The following is a 20805-nucleotide window of genomic DNA, read 5'->3' on the forward strand; positions in this document are numbered from 1 at the left end:
ACCTATGGGAGGAGGGGAAACACACAGCTTTCTCTTTCCTTTTCTTTTATTAATTATTTATTTTTAAAATTTTCTTATTATTTTATTCTCTTCTTTTTTGGCTGGTGCAGCATAAGCCATAGGCTTCCTTGCACCATGTGGCCATTGCTAATACTAATACTAATACTAATAAAGGAGGTTAGGCAAGCTAAGGCAGGTTACACGACATCTCTGGAAAGATAAACAGCAAAGACTTCTTTACTTATGTAAAGATTAGAAGAAAGGGAGTGGATCACACTGGTCCACTAGATATGAATGGTTTAACTGTTGATGATCTGCACTCAGGTGGATCAATAAGTATTTTGCATCAGCATTCACAAGAAGAATTTTCTAGGGATGGAGATGTCAGAAGTGTTTCAAATTCTAACAGGGATCTGAATGATTTTGTGATAACTGAGAGGAAATTAGAAGAGAAATTGTTGAATCTAAATATAAAAATGGCACCTAGGGTGGATGGGATCTATCCAATTATATTAAAGAAGGCTGAGGCGGGAATCGAACCCGCGACCTTTGGGTTGCCAGGTAGGCACTTTACCCACCCGGCTAAAGGAGGTAGCAAAAGAGGTAAGCAAACATTTAGACACAATTATGAGAGCATCCCTAGATTCAGAGGAGAATCCTATGAACTGGAATGTATAAATGTATTATCAATTCACAAGGGGGGGGGACAAAATGTGACACAAGTAATTACAAACTTGTTAGCTTGACTTCTGTTAGAGGGAAAATAATGTGGTCATGGTTAAAGAATAATGTAGGGCCACAGAGACAAAATGCAGTTATACTGCAGTTACAGCACAGATTTGTTAAGTGGCGATCTTGACTGACCAATATGACAGAGTTTTATTTCGGCCCTGCTGAGTTTGAAGTTGGACAGTAAAAGGATGTTGGCTGGTTGCGCCACATATTCGAATTGCTTTGGAAGAGAGAGCGGGAATTATAAGCCATTTCCGGTTCCAGAAACCCTCTACCTTATCTATAATTACAGCTTCTTCGGCTATTATCCCATGCCTGGTTTCCCAGTCATGTTCTGCCACGGCCGACCCCGAGACATTAGCCAATCTAAGCGCCCTGCTATGTTCCCCCAATCTATCACATAATCTGCACTTAGTCTTACCTACGTAACATTCCCCACTGATTCGGACACTGAATTTTTTAGACAACACCCACTGTTGTCAATTCCCACAACAGGGTCTTTCACTGCCGCCATCACCATGTGCAGCTTTCAACCTGGAAGCTGCACACAATGTATCTGGGTATGACCGTAAGATGCAGGCTATTGGTTGCGAAATGCCCAGATAGTAGGGAATGTACGTGGTGGAGCTAAGTACCCCCTCCTCCCTCTGAGTACCATGTCCACAAAAACCTTCAATCACATTCTGGGGGTATTCACATCTCACAAGGTTGGCCATTATCTATTTAATTTCTTCCTCCCTAACCTCCGAGGTAGAGCAGTGCAACCAAGCCCTGCTCATTAAAGCACTAACTACACTCTTCTTATGACTTCCAGTTTGGGCAGAACCAAAATGAGTATACTGGGCCCAATGCATCTCCTTCCTAAACACTCTTGTTTTGAATTGTCGGCCCACCCTGTAAATCCAGACATCCAAAAATAGCAGAGCACCCCCCCCCTGCTCGACCTCGGAGGTAAACTTTATAAAGGGGGAACAACTATTAAACCAATTGAGAACCTCTGGTCCACATCCCCTACATAGTATAGCGAACGTATCGTACACATACCTCTTCCACGTCCACAGGGGCAGCAGACCAGAGGAGCTTAACATCCTATTCTCAAATTCTTCCATTACTAAATTAGCAATGACTGTGCTAATAGGTGAACCCATAGCCACGCCCCGGATCTGTTGATACATCACACCTGCAAATACCATAATGGTGCCAGACAAACACAAGCTAACACCTTCACATATGTCCTGTACACTCAAATTTGTCCTATCTTTCAAGGTATTATCACCCTCTAAGGCTGTGCGCATACAATCTAAAGCATGATCCACCGGAATGCACGTGAATAGCGACACCACATCAAATGATATCAAAATTTCTTCTTGTTCAATGTTCTGATCCTGGGCAAACCATATAAATTCCTGACTATTCTTCACTGTCCAGCTAGTTCGGCCCCAAAACAGGAGCCCCCCCCCCCCCCCCGTCAAGTGGGGGGCACTCTGCCATTTTTGGATGTCTGGATTTACAGGGTGGGCCAAAAATTAAAAACATGAGTGTTTAGGAAGGAGATGTGTCAGGCCCAGTATACTCATTTCGGTTCTGCCCAGACTGGAGGTCATAAGAAGAGTGTAGTTAGGACTTTAATGAGCAGGGCTTGGTCGCACTGCTCTACCTCGGAGGAAGAAATTAAATGGGTAATGGCTGACCTTGTGAGATGTGGATACCCCCGGAATGTTGTAGTAGTAGTAGTAGTAGTGGTGGCATGTGATGCAAGAAAGCAAGTGTATGAGCTTATGCAGCATCAGCCATAAAAAAAAAAAAAAAAAAAATCACACCATTCCCTCCAAATTGCCTGCCCAGTTCCTCCTTAAATTTATTTAAACTATCAACTTCCACAACAACAGAGGGAAGTTTGTTCCAGTAATTAACCACCCACTGGCTAAAGCCAAATTTCTGCACATCTATTCTACATCTGTCTTTTCTTAATTTGAATTTATGCCCCCTTAGGTTTATAATCTGAACAAGTGAAAGGATCCCATCAGAATTCAGCATGCTCAACCCATTCAAGGCACTGAATGGGTTGAGCATGCTAGTCTCCAGCCACTGCAATTTGCAGAACTTAAGCCTCTCTTGGTAAGAGGATCCCTTCATTCCCCTCACCAATCTTGTTGCCCTTCTCTGTACACGCTCAAGCAAATCTACATTCTTTCTAAAATGAGGCCTCCAGACCTGTACACAGTACTCAAGGTGGCCTGACCATTGCCTTATACAGAGGGACAATCACCTCCTTTTCCCTGCTAGCAAAATTCCTATATATCATTGACAAAACCCAATGACCTGCCCTGGCAGCCTGTCTGCACTGCTCAGAAAACTTCATATCTGACTTCACAATTACTCCACCTTAAGTGTAGTACCACACAGTTGGTACGTTTCTCTGGGGTTACTTCTACCCATATGCAGTACTTTGCATTTGTCAAGGTTAATTTCAGTTGGCACTTCTTAGCCCATCTGCCCAAATTATCTAGATCCTGGTGCAGTAGCACACTGCCATTACTGTCATTAACAACCCTGCCAACCTTTGTATCATCTGCAAACTTCGACACTAAGCCTGATATACCTTCATCAATATCATTGATAAATAAACAAAACAACAGAGGACCCACTACAGAACCCTGTGGGACTCCACTAATAACATTAGTCCATGAAGAGCAGCACCCATTGATTACCACCCTCTGTCTTCTCCCACTCAACCATCCTTTTATCCATTGTAGCAACTTACCCTTAATACCATTCTGCTCCAATCTGTACAATAGTCTTCCATGCACAACAGTGTCAAAAGCTTTCCTGAAATCCATATATATGATATCAAAATTATTTTTTGCATCCAGTTCCTTTGTAACCACATCATAATATCGTATGATGTGGTTACAATGGAGCATGCGCAGGTACCATAGTATGCCCTGGGTATGCCTTCCCAGCTTTATAATGAATTGTTGATGCAGCACTACTTATGTTGAGAAAAGCAGCAGATGTTGTCGAAAGCTTCAGTTTTAGAGTAGTACGGGTTTAACGCTTTTAATGGTTAATATATTTTTATTATTATTTTAATATATTCATATGATTTATTGTATTTTAAATTGTATTATATTTTGCAGTCGATTTTATGTATTTTATTTATTTCTTTTATTTGTAATTCAATTTTATGTATGCTTAAAGTTATAATTTGTCAGAGTTGGCAGCATCAATTATGGATAGATTTCCTGACCAGAGAGGCCTTTTTAGTGAATAAAAAACAGTTGGCAAATCATAAGATGGAAGCTTATTTCGAAGACCTTTATGCCAAACATGACTAAAAGCCTATAAAACATCAAGGGCAACTGCTTGAGTTTCACCAAACTCAAGTGAACCAATCCATTAAATTTGTTGATAGATGGGTAACATAAGCCAGAACAACATCAGTGGATCGACACTGATGGAATCTATACTGCCAATCATTGATCAGATGGAAGGTTTCTAGATAGTTTAAGAGTTGGTGGTTATTTTGTTTCTCCATTAGTTTAGAAAGAGTAAAAGTGCAATGGGATGATAATTGGATATTAGGGATTTGTGAACTCTTTTAGGAACTGGCTGGATATGAGCAAAAATCCAAGCAGAAGAGAAAATGCCTTTGGAATAAGAAAGTGAAGAGGTGGCACAAAACAGGAGTAAGTTCAGGAGCACAGGTTTTAAGAACAAGTGAAGAAATATCATCAGAACCTGGAGCTTTCTTAGCATCAATATTGTTCAAAATCCTTCTAACAAACTTTTGATGGAAGACCACAGGAGGCATTGAATGCAGTGTATTGAAATGGTAGAGGGTGGTTTATCAAGACATTAGTAGAATGAAAAGCAGGATGCTAGCAGGTCAGCTTTATCGTTGGCAGAAATTGCAATAGAACCATTTGGTTCGGCGCCTCCATAGCCAGGTGGCAGGAGCAGCAGTGCATAGCACACGCTTCTTAATTAGACTGGAGTTCGAGCCCGTGCCCACCAAATATGGAAGATGCGGAAAGGTCAGGGTTTGGTTTGGTTTTTAATGGCGCATTGGCAGCTATGGCCATAATGCGCCGAAAGGTCAGGGAATGACCACCGCATATCCCCGGAGCATTATGGCCTTTGTTGCTAATGCTCCTAAAAACCAAATAACAAACAAAACCATTTGGTTTTGAAACAGGTGGGAATAGAGATTGGCAAAAGTTGCAGCCAATAGCTGTAGCAAGAGACCTGAAAGCCCAATACTTTGAAAAAGAAGTGAGTTTTCTACTCTTAGCCTGTTTGAAATCTAGTTTGAACTGATTAACAACTGCTTTACAATTGTTGAACCTTTTGTGTAGGGAGAAAATGAACCCGGAAATCTGGATACAAGACAATTACAATATGCAACATTCTTCTCTTGAACAGCCTTAGCACATTTATTGGAAAACCAAGGTTTTAAGATGAGGTTTTAAGGTGGAGCATGGATAAAGGATTTCGTCCCCACAAGAATAATTTCACTGGCATGAGCTGAGCAAATGTTGACATCAGAAGATTTGAAACAGTAATCTGAACAATGAAAAGAAGAAGATAAATCTCACAGATCATCCCATTTTTCATTCTTGTAATGCCAAACAACATGAGATTGAGAACAGCCATGAGAGAAAGGCTCCATTGGAGAGGAGACCAATACCAAGTTGTGATCTGAGGTGCCTAGAGGACCACTCACCTCGACCATGTACTTAGAAGGGTTGTTTGTGAGAAAAAGATGAAGCATGTTGGCTGCTTGGTTAGAATTGTCTGGAATTCTAGTAGATAAATAAACAATCTGTGCGAGGTCATTAGTAATTGCAAAAACCTCAGCATATTCACCGGCTGGGTCCATGTTACTAGAAAACAGAAGCCAGCTGGAGTTGTGAACATTAAAAAATCACCAAGGAAAATTATCTCACTGTTTGGAAAGTTGGACTGGAGAAAGTCAAGTTTCAAAGATAGGAAGTCAAAGAGTTCTAAGTGTTTAGTGGAGTTGGGCAAACAATAGAAGCAACAGATGAATTTGACAGTATGTGGTAGAGAGATTTTAAGCCAGAGAAGACTGAAAAGAGGAGATTCCAAATTACAAAATCTCTGGCAGGGAATATCAGAAAGGACATATGCACAAGTACCACCTCTGAAGCAAAAGGAATAATATAGCATATAATTCAGACAACTGAGATGAGCAGTAGTAGAATCACTAGGTTATTATGATGCAATAATAAAGGAACTGGATGCAAAAAATAATGTTGGTATAGTTATTTCAGAAAATATTTTAAAATAACTAAATGCACAAGGCATAATACATTAAGAGTTTAATATCTATATAATGTCGGTGTGTAGATACACCATAGACAACTCTTAAGAAACTACAAAGTAGTTGTTGTAGGCATCATTTGCTCTTTCTCATATTGTGCTCTGCCTTCACAACGAGTTGCCATGATATTGCACTACCTCGAATAAGTAACGCTTCACTAATAGAGAAGACTACTGTTACTTATTCTCAGTGAGTACCACCACCCATTATATGCTATACTATGCTATACTCACTGAGAATAAGTAACAATAGTCTTCTCTATTAGTGAAGCGTTACTTATTCGAGGTAGTGCAATATCATGGCAACTCGTCGTGAAGGCAGAGCACAATATGAGAAAGAGCAAATGATGCCTACAACAACTACTTTGTAGTTTCTTAAGAGTTGTCTATGGTGTATCTACACACCGATATTATATAGAAAATATTTTAATATTGTTGCACATAAGACATACAAATTGGAGTGGTCTGCTGTTAAAGGCAAGTTACTGCTATTGATAAGGGGATGGTTGAGTGGGAGAAGACAGAGTGGTAATGGACACTGCTCTTGTGGACTAATGTCATTAGTGGAGTTCCCAATAGTTCGATGTTGGGCCCATTGTTTTCAATATTTATTAATGATAACATTAACTTTCTTAAATGTCAAAGTTTGCAGATGATACAATGGTTGGCAGGGTGGGTGGTTAATGACAGTAATCAAGGTAATAAGATCTAGAAAAATTAGACAGATGTGATCAGAAATGGCAGTTGAAGTTTACACTGACAATGCAAGTTACTGCATAAGGGGTAGTAGTGATCCCAGATTAACACACCAATCTGTGCATACTACCACAGTGTAGTGGAAAATGAGAGACCTGTGGAGTAATAGTGCAATCAGATATGAAGTTCTTTGAGCAATGCAGATAGGCTGCCTGAACAGATCATGGGGTTTTGTTTTGAATGGATCGTGGGGTTTTGATATTCAGGAATTTTGTTAGCAGAGATAAGGAGGTGATTATCCCGTTACATAAGGCAATGCTTAGGCCACATCTTGAGTACTGCCCACAGGTCTAAAAGATTAGTGAGGGGAATGAAAGGGTGCTCATACATCTCCAGATTGCAACCTGCAATGCCTGGAGACAATGCACCTGTGAGGAGATCTGAATGAGTTGTTTAAGTCACTGAATGAATTGAGTAAGCTCAATGCTGATGGAATTCTTCCATTTGCTCAGACCGCAGGTGTGAGGGGACATAAATTCAAATTGAGAAGAATGGTTGCAAGACAGATGTGTGGAAATCTCCTTTCAGTCAGCAGGTAGCTGGTTGGAACAAACTGTCATTTGTTATTGTAGAGGTAAAGTTGGTTTCAATAAATTCAAGGCAGAAGCTAGATTAACTGTTAGAGGGGGATGGACAGTGATATGATGTTTTGTTTTTTTTTCAGCTGATACTGCAATAAATTGCTTTCTTGCATCATTTTCCACTAGTAATACTAATATAATATACCTGTTTCATTAAATATGAAATGGAAAATTTTAACATGGAATGTCGTGTTATTTTACTTACTCTTCCAACCAAAGTTGTTGATGGCCAATTATAGAACCTGGTCTACAAATTCGTATCCAAGCAATAGCTTCAGCAGCAGTAAAATGGAAGTGTTTCATGATGTAACAAGCAATTAATGTTCCTGTTCTACCTAAACCAGCTATAATAAAAAAGAAAAAAGAAAATCATAAAATATCCAGTTTGGCTTGAAATATTAGGAAGGATTCTGATATAAGATATTTAAAAATCACAAAAGAAAAGGGCAAAAAAAACCCATCACTCTCTTTCGCTTATACCATTTTTCAATACATATCTATTATAGTATTGAGATAATGTTATGATACAACACTAACATATTTAACAGTCAATGAAAAGAATCATAATAAAAAAAAAATTTAAGTTTCATTTGTGAACCAACTTTAGTGTATACGGCAGAAATCTAGTGCATGAGAAACACATACATATTAAATCTTTTTTTAAATCTTCACTGTACAAAAATTAGGCAAAGAGAAAAACAGTGCACACCTGAAAGGGAAAGAAGCTGCTGCTTATTTATAGTATGGAAAAGCCATGCAAAAAGAGTAGTGTTAACGACTTCACTGTTATAGCAGCTATAACACAGCACTCTAGTGAACAGGTTGCATAATATTTATTTAACATCACACATTACAGTTTTACCCTCTTACAATGTGTAAGAACAATTGTCTACAGTATTTTTGCTATTAATGAGCATTATTGGATGATAATTATTAGCTAGGAGTTTGGAGCCCCTTTTATGTGTGCAAAAAGCATTGTGTGGTTTTTTTGAAGCAGCTAGGATCTAAGCACTATCTCTTAATAATTTGTTAAAGATATGTAACAGTGAAACTATTCAATTTTTATAGCAGCGTTTCGAAAATATTTGTGGAATACTGTCAGGTCCCTTGGCATAAACATTTTTTTTAAGTGACTGATCGCAGATTCAAGGTCGATAAGATCAACATTAATATTTGCAAGAAGTTGTTGTGCTCAGTTAAATATGGGTAATTGGATGTATCTTTAGAAACTACAGAGAAAACTGATTCAAAATTGGATAATTTCAATTGAACTTGATGATTTTATTAACATAAAGAGAGGTTATGGTGTAGAACCTGTTTAATGAGGACTCCATTAACCTGTTTAAGGAAAAGACTGCTCAGGTTAGTGTTGTTGCACATTGATATAAACAATTCAAATGTTGAAGAAATCCCATGACACCCAGCAATTACTATAACAGAAAAGAATGCTCAAAAATTGAGGCATTAATCCTGGAAGATCGCCATATTAGCATCAAATAACTAGTTACAGAGCCAAAAATTAGTGTAGAGCCTGTGGGAACATCATCCATGAGTCAAGTGTCTGTTAGATGGGTTCTCAGATTTCTGAACCCCTCATTAGAAGAGAAGGGCACAAAGTGCACATGAAATTTCAATGTGCCAGGAAAAGCAAAAGGAGTTTTTTCATGGCTAGTCACCATGGATGAAACTTGGATCCATCACTATGGTTCCAAAACTAAACAAAATGTCAAAACAATGGAAGCATGTAGAATCACCTCCCCATGGCACCTCCGTAGCCAGGTGAAGCAGTGCGTAGCACACGCTTCTTCATTAAACCGGGATTCGAGCCCGTGACCCTCAAATACGGAGGATGCGGAAAGGTCAGGGAATGAAAGCCGCATATCCCGGGAGCAATATGGCCTTAGTTGCTAATGCTCCTAAAAACCAAATAACAACAACAACAATCACCTCTCCAAAAAGGCAAAGGTGCAAATCAAGTGCTGGCACTGTGATGCTGTCAGGTTTTTGGGATCAGTATGGTGTGATACTAACAGATTACTTTCAGAAGGGCTGTACTGTGATGGTGAAGTATTATTCTAACTTCCTCATAAAGCTATATGCTGCTACAAAAGAATAAAAGATGAGGAAACCTGCTCAATGATAATTCCCCTGTGCATTCCTTGTATGCTGCAGTGAGGTGTGCCACTAATATGGGTTTGAAATATTGCTGCATGAAATGATTGGTGGTGGGCACGACAGATGACAAGCTACTGTGTAATCATTGGTTGGCATTATAATGTGTATTTATGAGTCAAGAACGGCGCATAATAGTTTGGTGATGAACGGTAAACAGGTAATAGTAGCGATGAAACTTTTAAAGATGGAAGAAATTTGTAAGGAAAATAAAACGTCGGTTGATTTTTTGATGAAAACTAAATTAATAAAAGTTTCGTTCTGTTCATTTTTATGTTCTTCATTGTTTTTTTTCTCGTTATTAAAAGCAGATTTTTGGAGTTTGCGAGTGTTTTTACTATATTGTTGATTTAGGTTTGGTTACAAAAAAAGGAAAAGGTTTCTTTATCTTTCATTATATTTCATAACCTGACCTTAAATGGTAGGTTAGGAAATAATAGAAAAGGTTTCCTTATATTTTGTGACCTAACCTTAAACATTAGGTTAGGAAATAATAGGGAAAGAAAGATTCTTTATATATATAGTGAATAGCTATTGAAGTGTTGATTGCCATTCCAATACGTGTGTATCAGCATGAGGTGTCTTTAAAAATAAAAGTACAGTAATAAAAAATTAATATTTTTTAAATTTTTTAATTAATAAAATTTATGCCAATTCATGTCCACCCATGATTCTAAAGAAAAAAGGTTAGGCTACCCCATCTATTTCGGGAGGGGTTCAAGCTCCCATGGGATTCAAGTGGAGGTAACGTGACTTTTTTTCCCCATTAGGGCATATTATTGAACAAGAAATAAAAATACAGTCATAAAAAATTTATTTTTTTATGAATGTATTTCTAAATATGACTGATTCTAAAGAAAAAAGGTTAGATTACCCCCTCCACTTCGGGAGGGGTTCAAACTCCCATGGGATTCAAGTGGAGGTAACCTGACCTTTTTTCACCATTATGGAAAGCGTTCATTAGAGCATGTGTGATTAGGGCAAGTTACCATTAGTGCTTCTGAGTGCTACTAAAGTGATACTAAACCGACGTTATTGTGTGTTGTGTTTGCGCACCAATCAGCACATTGTTTGCCACGCCTACCTGTCAATCAATATATAATTCTCGACTTTGCTCCAGACCGATAAAATCTATCATCTGTTTACCGAGTGAGCAGTGCTAGAGTGCCGTATCGGGAAACTAATTTTCCACGTAAGTTATCTGACGTTTCTCGTTGTTCTTGTGTTGGCTTTCTTTACCTTTGCCTGGGGGATTTTAACTTTCCAGACACTGACTAGATCTTGTGGGTTGGTATGCTCAAATTAACAAACAACTTCTGAATTTATTGGATACTTTTCTATACCAGCCTGTTAGAAATGTAACAGGAGAAAGCAATGCTCTTGATCTGATTATCAATAGTGACTCTTCATGCATTATGAATATTCAGGTAAATAAACCATTAAGCAGCAGTGATCCCAGTGTGCTGATGTGGTATTTACTTAAAGATATAACCACAGTCAAGGGTATAGGGAAGGGATGGCAGTTTTCTTCTGTAAAGGCTACTACAATGGGTGTCAACTTGCTGGTGGTCCCACTGAGAAAGAATTTTAAAAGTTGATTCAAAGAGAATCAACTGACAATATTACCAACTATGTATTTTAAATGAAAAGCATTGAAGGAAGTAACCGTAGAAGCTACTAATCTTTTCATACCAACAAAAATATATTGTTCAAGGTTTAGACCTAAATGGGGATTACTTGAACTGATGAGACTAGTGATAGAGAAGAAAAATGCATGTTATAATTATAAATTATTAGGGGCTAGAAACCTACAATAATTAAACTCATTTACAATCAAGTACTAAAGAGAGTTAGAGCAAGCTAAGGCAGATTATGAAAAGTCATTGGCCAAGCATGCAAAGGAAAATAACAAAGGATTCTTTGCTTATGTTAACTCTAGAAGGAAGGGATTGAACACTAGCCCATTAGATTTGAAAGGGAAAGCTGAGTGGGAGAAGACAGATAATGGTAGTTATAAGTAGGCACAATTCTTGGACTAACGTCATTAGTGGAGTTTCACAGGGTTCAGTGTTGAGACCCTTACCATTTTCAATATTTATTAAGGATATTGAGGCTTAATGTCTAAGTTTGCAAATGATACAAAGGCTGGCAGGGTAGTTAATGACACTAATCAGAGTGAGCAGCTACTGCAACAAGATCTAGAAAAATTAGATTGATGGGCTGAGAAATGGCAGTTGAAGTTTAACATTGACAAGTGTAAGGTACTGCATATTTATTACTAATAAATAATAAATATGGGTAGCAGTAACCCCAGAGTAATATACCAACTGAGTGGTATATTACTCTGCTGGTATATTTTCCACTACACTCGGGGTAGTCGAAAATGAAAAAGACCTGGGAAATAACTGTGCAGTCAGATATGAAATTATTTGAGCAGTGCAGATAGGTCAGGACAGCTCACAGGGTTCTCTCAATGGCAAACTTTGTAGCTGGGATAAGAAAGTGATTATCCCTTTGTACAGGTCATGGTTAGGCTGCATCTTGAGTACTGTATACAGGTCTGGAGGTCTCACTTTAGAAGTGATGCAGATCTGCTGAAAGGTGTGCAAAGAAGGGCAACCAGATTGGTGAAGGAAAGAAAAGGGTGCTCTTACCAAGAAAGGCTTCAGTTCCGCAAATTAAAATAATGTTTTGTGGAGGGGGGGGGACATACTTTGTTTGCTTTTTATCCAGATACAGAAAGTTTATGCTTTTTAGCTAGACAGAAAGTGCATGTTTTGGCATACCTGCACTTAACTGCTATCAGTTAACAAGAACTATTAAGTACATAACAGTATTATTAGCTATCTAAAAAAAAAACTATTATCTTGTGCTTTATTCTGTGGTACTTCAAGTTCAAGAATAATTGTTTACCTTTCAATTTACTAAAATGACACTCTATAGCCATCACAGTGACATTGTGTTTCTACTACATATCTTTTTTTTTTTTCTTTTTTTTTTAATTTCCACGTGCAGTTCTTCCAAATGAATTTTTCTTTTTCTCTTTTTCTTCATTTATTCCCTTTACTACTGTTGTCAGGAACTGCCATCCTCCACAAGTATTTCCTGAAAACAAACTGCAAAAATTTAAATCTAACACAGCAGTTTCTTCTGGCTATTCAACTTTCAACCTTCCCATGAGATTAAGTATCATAAAAAAAAAATTTTTATACTCCAGCATGACTATTAAGTCAGAGGGATATTTATCGGCCAAGTGCTTCTGAACCATTGTCCACTCAACTTCATGTGTCAAAGGTTACTACTCACCCTTGACCACTTGGCTAAATCAAGAATATGTTTGTACACAATAAAATAAATAAATAAATAATTTTAAAAGGGGGAAATACAGTTTTGAAAGTGAAATTAAGAATTTTAAGAATAAGGAATAACTGTAGACACTAAAATAAGAACACATTTTACTTCTAAAAGAAAAATGAAATTCTAAGTCAGAATTTTTAAATACATTGCATAATTTTTGTGGAAGTCATTGGATTTGTAGAGTATTAACTTTGTAAATGTCTGTGGAATTTATAGCAGCAGGGCATTATGGCTCAATTCAGAAGCTTTTTTTTTTTTTTTTTTTTTTTTTTTATGTGAACCCCAAACACGAGAGGTATTAGAACCTATAGTACTTAGTACCGTGCTTGGGTAAAGTGCATGGGTTGAAGGAGAAGTATGGGGAGAGGGGGATGCCGGAAACTTTGCTCTAGAGACTAAACATGGGTTTCACCACTTCAAGCCTCCAATAAGCAAAGTGGTGGTATTTTACCGGTTGATGAAAGCCATCTTGCTCTATACTTAAAATGGATAGATTGTTGAATACGAAAAATAAGCTACAACAGAAATTTTTACTGTAAAGGTTTCTACTGTTTCATGGCCCAGCTATGAACTGTAGTCCACAACAGAAATGTGCAACTCTTTATTAGTCTAAGGCAGAAAAAAAATAATTTAAACAAAATTAAATGGCTTGGAGAAGATTTTTGAGGAATCGTAATAAAAAATTTCAACATGAAAGAATATTTAATGTTTTGAATTGGGCAGAGAAGAAATAAATGTGTAAGTTGATAAAAGGAAACAATAAAAACAATGTCACGTAGAGTTTTATCTGTTTCCAACTGTTTTCATTAATGACTCTACATTAAAATATTTTAGATGATTTTTATTGTATATTTCACTTAACCCAATTCCATCTTCACTCCCCTTTTTAGAGAATTTCTATTCGCTATTTTTTTTAATACAGTGGAGTCCAATTATTTGGGCCACCAGTTAATTGGGGCAGCCGTTTATCTGAGACAAATCTTAAAGACAGAAATTAATTGAGATAACAGCCAGTGTGTTCGTTGCTTAATTGGGACAACATGCCATTTAATCGGGGCAGGAGACCGCAGCACTAAAGATTACCCTACGATTGTCTCCAACCATACCACGTGGTCCAGTTGGATTTCTGGAGGTCACAACCATAAAATAATAAAAACAATTTGCAGTTTCCGGTTTATTGGGCTTTTCTGTTAGGGAACTCTATTATAACGGATAGTAAACTCAATCTTATTGAATTTTCGATAATACTGACACCTGAAATTCTGTGGGTTTTTACATTATTATGCTGAAATGTGTTTCTCCTTCCGTGAAATCTTCAATCATATAAAAAACATAAATAAATTTTCAGAATCTTCTTTTCATTTCTATTTTTTAAGCTTTGTAACTTGTTATTCTGTTCTCACTTGCACGTATCGTGTTAGTTGCAATTTGTGCATGCAGTGTTCTTTGTTACTGATTGCTTATCTTTTTTACTGTTTTAAATTTTAACCCCCCCCCCCAAATGTCAGTGAACAGAAATATCAACTAGTTAGTATGTACATATTACAGTATGCATTAATTAAGCTGTGCACGTAAGCATAAATTTATTTTTATTTTGCTAAACTGTGGAAAATATTCTTCCAATTTTCATTTATCATTTAATTTTTTAACTGGCAAGGTAATAAAGTAAATTTGTGCTTAATATATCTATACTTTTATAGCTTGTGGATAACATTCCTCCTATTTTTGCTTATTAGAATTACTGTTTAACAGAATTAAAATTCAATTCACAAACGTGATCACACTGACCAGCATTTATTACATATCGTATAATGACTGTACTTTACTATGGTGAGTACATCGTAACATGATTTGATCATACAGAGAATCAGTTGTAAAGTGGGGGTCCACTGTATTTTAACCATTTACGTGAACCTTCACATACACTTAATCGGGCCAAAATGCACTATCCCAAAGTGTCTCAAATAACCAGAATCCACTGTATTTACATTAGTAACCTTAGAATTTCTTTTCAAATGTACATAGATAAGAGAAGTATAATGTAAAATTACAAACCTTTACAATGAACAGCTATTACTCCCTTTGCTTTCTCAGCAATATCAAGAAATTCCCTCATAATTGCATCACTAGGAGTACTACCATCTACAAAGAATAAATCCTTATGTTCAAATCCACTATTGGAGAATCTCTGGGAATCGTAGATTTTCTTGTTAAGCCTGATAATAGTTGTCACACCATGCTTTCGAAAATATGGAAAATAGGTTTCAGGAGAATGAAGGGGATAACCTATAAAAATAAACATCTATCTCTTATATAATGAACTGAAATTGTGCTAGATGTAATGTCAGAAAATAAGTCATGCTGTATACTTAATCGGTATGCAGTGATAAATATGATCTTTATTGTAAGGTACAAAGATACACGCAGGTACCCAGACTTCATAACACCCATCACAGCACTAAGCCAGGAGTTGGATAGTGCAATGCATTATTTCTCTAAATTAAAAATTAGTTTGATAAAACTCCACATTTTTAGACTTAGCAATATCAAATGTGATCTTATATTTAGCTGTGGTGATGAATTTAATGTCACTTGCTGAGTCTCGAATAGAATATGTATATACTTTCCAAATGAATAAATGAACTAAAAGCAGATCAGTGTTTTCTCTTATTCAAGCTAAATAAACCTGCAATAAGCACATCCTACAGCAACTATATTATAAGTTTGTTTAGACATCAATTTCATAAAGACAGCTGGGGCAGAGATTGCAACACTGCATCATCAACATCAGTTTCTAGCATATGGGGTCACATGATGTCAATTTTGTTGCATTGTATGTTTAGTGGTGCAAGTAGTAGTAGTAGTGGCATGTGATGCAAGAAAGCAAGTGTATGAGCTTATGCAGCATCAGCCAAAAAAAAAAAAAAAAAAAAAAAAATCACACCATTCCCTCCAAATGCCTGTCCAGTTCCTCCTTAAATTTATTTAACCTATCAACTTCCACAACGACAGATGGAAGTCTGTTCCAGGAATTAACCACCCGCTGGCTAAAGGCAAATTTCCGCACATCTATTCTACATCTGTCTTTTCTTAATTTGAATTTATGCCCCCTTAGGTTCGTAATCTGAACAAGTGGAAGGATCCCATCAGAATTCAGCATGCTCAATCCATTCGAAGCCTTATACACCTCAAGGGCTATACACATTTAAAAATTTGCATTTAAAAATGGATATATATATACAATTTATAGCATAAATTGCAAAGAATTCTATCAGGTTAGCTTCCCCTATTATCTGTTGAAGCATGAAAGGTTCTGTAGATGTGACAAGGACTTGAACATTGTATGTTCAAGTCCTATTACAAAAGTTTTACAGGTAAGCAGTCTATGAGAATATGCTTCACTGTGAATGTCGAGTAACAGTTTAGAACACTCACTAAAACAGATCACTGGGGGGTGAGAGCTTCCCCAGTAAGCAAAAGAAAATGAGTTAATAAAATGAAGCCAATCCCTGGCAAGAATAACTTCCACTTTCTATTTAATGGAATACTATACATCAGATGAAGGTTTTTTTGTTTTATCTGAAAGAGTTTGTTATTAGTTTGTGTTTGCCATATTTGCATCCAATGAGCTTGGTAAGCTGTTCACATAACAGCTTTTAAATCAAAAGATGGAACTTTTATTTAGAATGTATTGATTTCAGTTGGAGTTTTGCAGGTCAATCAGCAATCTGAATTCACTCACTGAACAAGATAGAATTCAACAAAAATTAAATTTGAGTTCAATTAGTACAGGTGCATTTGTTTCAAGATAGGATGAATACAAATAGTTCTATTCCAATAGACAGCTATTGCTCTTTGGGAATCAGTATAAATTATATGATTTAAATAAAAAATGTTTAACCCTGGAGGGAGAATCATGGCAGGTCATTCTTGAAAATAACTGTTGTGCATTAGTTGTTGGTTCAACAATATTGGCTGAACCATTCAGTACCATACTAAATATAGTCAAACTTTCATTTTGGCAGTTTGGACATGAACAATTATTGTTTACTTGGAATTATATATGCTAAGTACCTGTCAGGAACTGCATTTAGTGTTGCATAAACAAAAGTAACTTTACTATAAGTAAACAAACATGGCCATTCCTCCAAGACCATTATGGAAAAAAAACATGCCAGTTACCACAAAACAAAATTGATACCACAATTACGGCTATTCCTGGCAAAATGACACATCATCGCAGAACAAAATCATAAAAACAAAAAAATAAGTAAAAGCACACCAGTCACCTTCAACAGCACGAGTACACAACTTATAGCACAATACCCACTGAAGTAAGAATCTCACCCTCAAAAAATAATAAAGACAAAGAAGCCACATGCACTTTGTTTAGACCTGTCAATGAACTGGATCGACATTAGATTTAAGCATCAACTTAGAAAATCCACAGGTCTAAACCAAGTTCTTGCCAGTTCCTTGTCTTTATTATTCCTTTATTTGTTTTGAGGATAGTGCCATGCTTTGGTGGATGTTGGGGTGCATTTCCTTGGGCCAGGAGTCATGCACTTGCATTGCTAAGAGAAAGTGTTTCTCCTTCTTGTTTTCTTATTTTTGTGATTTTGTTCTGTTTTTAATACTGAAGTGTCTTGGTATTGAGGTGGTGATGTGGCACTTTGCTGGGAACAGTTGCAATTAGGGCATTAATTTGTTTCATGACAACTGGTTATCTTTTTCATAGTGGCACCAGGTAACATGGTCACATAAATAATACATTGCTGAAACTAAAAATAGCATGTTGGGGTACTTGGTTGATATTATACTAGAAAAATTAGATACTCGGTTTTATGTTTAATTATTGTACAAAATGTGTTCTTGTGTCAATTATTATCATTACTGATATAAAATAGTTCATGTTATTTATGTGATTATTTCTTTATTTAACAAAACATATTAGTGTGTGCACGTGCATAAGTTTGAATTTTTGCATTTTGAACAGTTTACTGATCTAAAATGGAAGTAACTATTACTTCCATGTTTATATTTTATTACAAATTTTTTTTTTTTTTTTTTTTTAGTAAAGCTAATAAAAAAGTTTGTTTAATTGAAAATAACATGCATATAAAAAAACATTTTTTAAATTTTCAATTATTTAAAAAACATTTAACGTGTATGCAATCTACTAGCAAAAGCTCAAGCATGGAGTACTTTAAGCCAAATGCTGCAGGCTCCAGATGGCATCTATTATATCATGCTGCAGGCTCCAGATGGCATCTGCTATATCATGCTGCAATATCTTTTTGAAAAAGCCATAACTTCCCTTTAGTCTTTTATAACTGGACCTTTAGAGAAAATACATAGCCACTCTCTTGGGTGTCATGAATTGTCAATGAAGAATTGTGTAAAGACTAAGTTCTGTTAAAGTAAAACATTGATTATACAGACAGGAGGCTGTAGTATCAAAATTTATCTGACACTGTCCAGCACAAGATTTAATCTGTTCAAAATATGAGTCCTATGAGTAGGAGCTGATACTGCAGAGGAAGCATTAGCAAACTCTTCTGCTATTTCAGCAGATGGGGATAAATTGTTACCTCTCCAGCAAAGGCTCAGGGAAGGAACTTGATGATATTTGACATTCAGAGCTTGTATTCTTTTTCAAATTAACTTTGAATCTGTGTCTTTGTTAATGGTGCTAGTAAATTGAATCCAATATTCTCATTTCTCTTTCCTCTAATTTTTTGAGATTCAGCTTCCAGTTTCTCATAATTAATGAGGCTAGCTATAGTGGGAAATTTACAGAATTGGTTCCAAGCTTTAATCTTCTTTGATTTCACAAAGGAACAGTCCCCATTCCACCAATTACTGCAAAATTGTTTACCTGCTTGTCATTTCAGTATTCACATAGTAGCAGTAGCTTATATTTGGCTAGTGGTATCTGCAGCTACATCTTTAATAAGGGAGAACCCCACTGAAGATGGAACTGCATATATAACTAACTGGCTGATTATCAAAATGGGTATGTGTTTTTAGTAATTATTCCCATCTGCCTTTGGAAATTCCAGGTGGTGACTTGAAAGCCAAGGGACCAACTGAGTTTATATTTCACAGACAACACGGAAGTGACACTTCCCAGTGAATCACTCAGCACTGACCATTCCATATCTGAAGAGCTAGAAGTAAAACATATGATAGATCTAAAGCAGTTATAGCACCTGTAGGGAGATGAATTAAGTGCTGTAGGAGATAAATAAATGAAAGTGAAGTGATAGTCATAACACAATTAACTAACATTTTCTAATTTACTCTTTGGATGAGGACCACAGTAAAGATTCTATTATCCCCTTAGCATTCAAGTAAGGGGATCCCATAACAGTTTGCAGCCATTCAAATCTAAAATACAAAGTGGAGGTGGAATTTGGGCTACTATATTGAAATAATAATTGAAAATTCATATGTACATATAGTACACAATGCAAATGTGTTACCTTTTTGAGATTTTACAATAGGTAGAAAATCTTTTGAAATTATGTCATATTTCTTTGGTAAGAAAAACATTGTTTTTCTTATCAAAAAACAATGTTAATTAGTAATTAGCTTTGCACTACACAAGTACTATGCAATGACATGGCATAACACTATTAACCAATATTTCATTACTGTTCATTTTACTTTCTAAAGGTAAATTGGGAAGTTTTATACTGGGAAAATGGACATTATCAAGTAAGAATATCAGCTGACATTTCCCTTGTGAATGGTTGATTAGTGCCACAAGGAGAAATGTATGGTATTTTTTTCTCCCAGCATCACTGAAGACTGGCTGATTTTAGTTAGTGGAATCTGATTATATTCGTATATGCCAGTGTTGAATAACAAGTAACGTTTCCAATGAGTGATAAGAGTATCTTTGCCAATAATTTACTAAAGGTATTTCAGACTTATATTAAAACTATCAATATACAATCCTTGATTTTCATTTAATATACAGTCCAGATGGAATATAACAAAATATTGGAAAAAAAGAATTTTTTATTCACTTACCATTTTCTACTTTACTCTTTGGATGAGGACCGCAGAAAGCAATAAACTTGTTTGGCACAATCCAGTTTAGGTCTCCATTTTCAACTTTCTACAATTAATAAAAGGAACCTAAGATTTGCATTATATGGGAGATGGAAGTTTTATTTTATTACAGTATAAAGATTTAACTGTAGAAATTAAGAGAATCTTGAATATCAGGTCTAGAAGGTGCTAGACCTGATATTTCTTGAATTTATGGATGAAAGTCCTCATGTGAAGTGCATATGAGGACTTTCACCCATTATTAAACAGAGATGCATAAGCCACGTGGCTAATGTGCAGATGTATTACAACTTCCTCTTGTTGATTTCAGTGGGAGCTAGAAATCCATAGTTGTAGTTCATTTTTAATTTGCTGGAGTTTATTACAAGTCATTTATGTTCATCCAATAGTGCATGCTTTTTTGAATAAAGCTCTTTAAAATCCATGCAGAGACTGAGATAAATAATTGTTGTTAAGCTACACAATCTGTTTGTCCATTTTTCAAAATTCCGGGTATCCAGCAGAGAGTTATAAATACTATGAGTGAGAATATTCTTGACCTCATCATCACTCATAAATTAAACGAGATCACTGGGCTTAAAATACAGGAACCATTAGCAGGTAGTGATCACACAGTTGTCAGCTGGAAGATGAAGAATGATGTTACAGTAGCTAAAGGTAAAGGAACTGGTTTTAATTTCGGAAGAGGGGACAATGATAATTTAAGGTGCTATATGGCATCTATTAATTGGAGATTTCAGAGGGAGGGCAAATATATTTGAATTATGGAATACCTTTAAAA

General features: G+C 36.3%; 1 protein-coding gene across 2 annotated transcripts in view; it reads right to left on the reverse strand.

Moving 5' to 3' along the window:
• Window positions 1–20805, reverse strand: part of LOC150077611 (dual specificity protein phosphatase CDC14C-like) — a 271240-nt gene that overhangs the window by 53219 nt on the left and 197216 nt on the right. For both annotated transcript variants that reach the window (XM_090386870.1, XM_090386869.1), the window contains exons 8-10: window positions 19983–20070; window positions 15000–15230; window positions 7621–7759 (exon numbers count right to left, since the gene is read on the reverse strand). In XM_090386870.1, the coding sequence (XP_090242996.1) occupies window positions 7621–7759; window positions 15000–15230; window positions 19983–20070 (458 nt within the window). The remainder of the gene's footprint in view (window positions 1–7620; window positions 7760–14999; window positions 15231–19982; window positions 20071–20805) is intronic.

Source organism: Mastigoproctus giganteus, chromosome 12 (genome assembly GCF_048544385.1).
Source record: "Mastigoproctus giganteus isolate SK-2022 chromosome 12, ASM4854438v1, whole genome shotgun sequence".
In the NCBI taxonomy this organism is placed as follows: Eukaryota; Metazoa; Arthropoda; class Arachnida; order Uropygi; family Thelyphonidae; genus Mastigoproctus; species Mastigoproctus giganteus.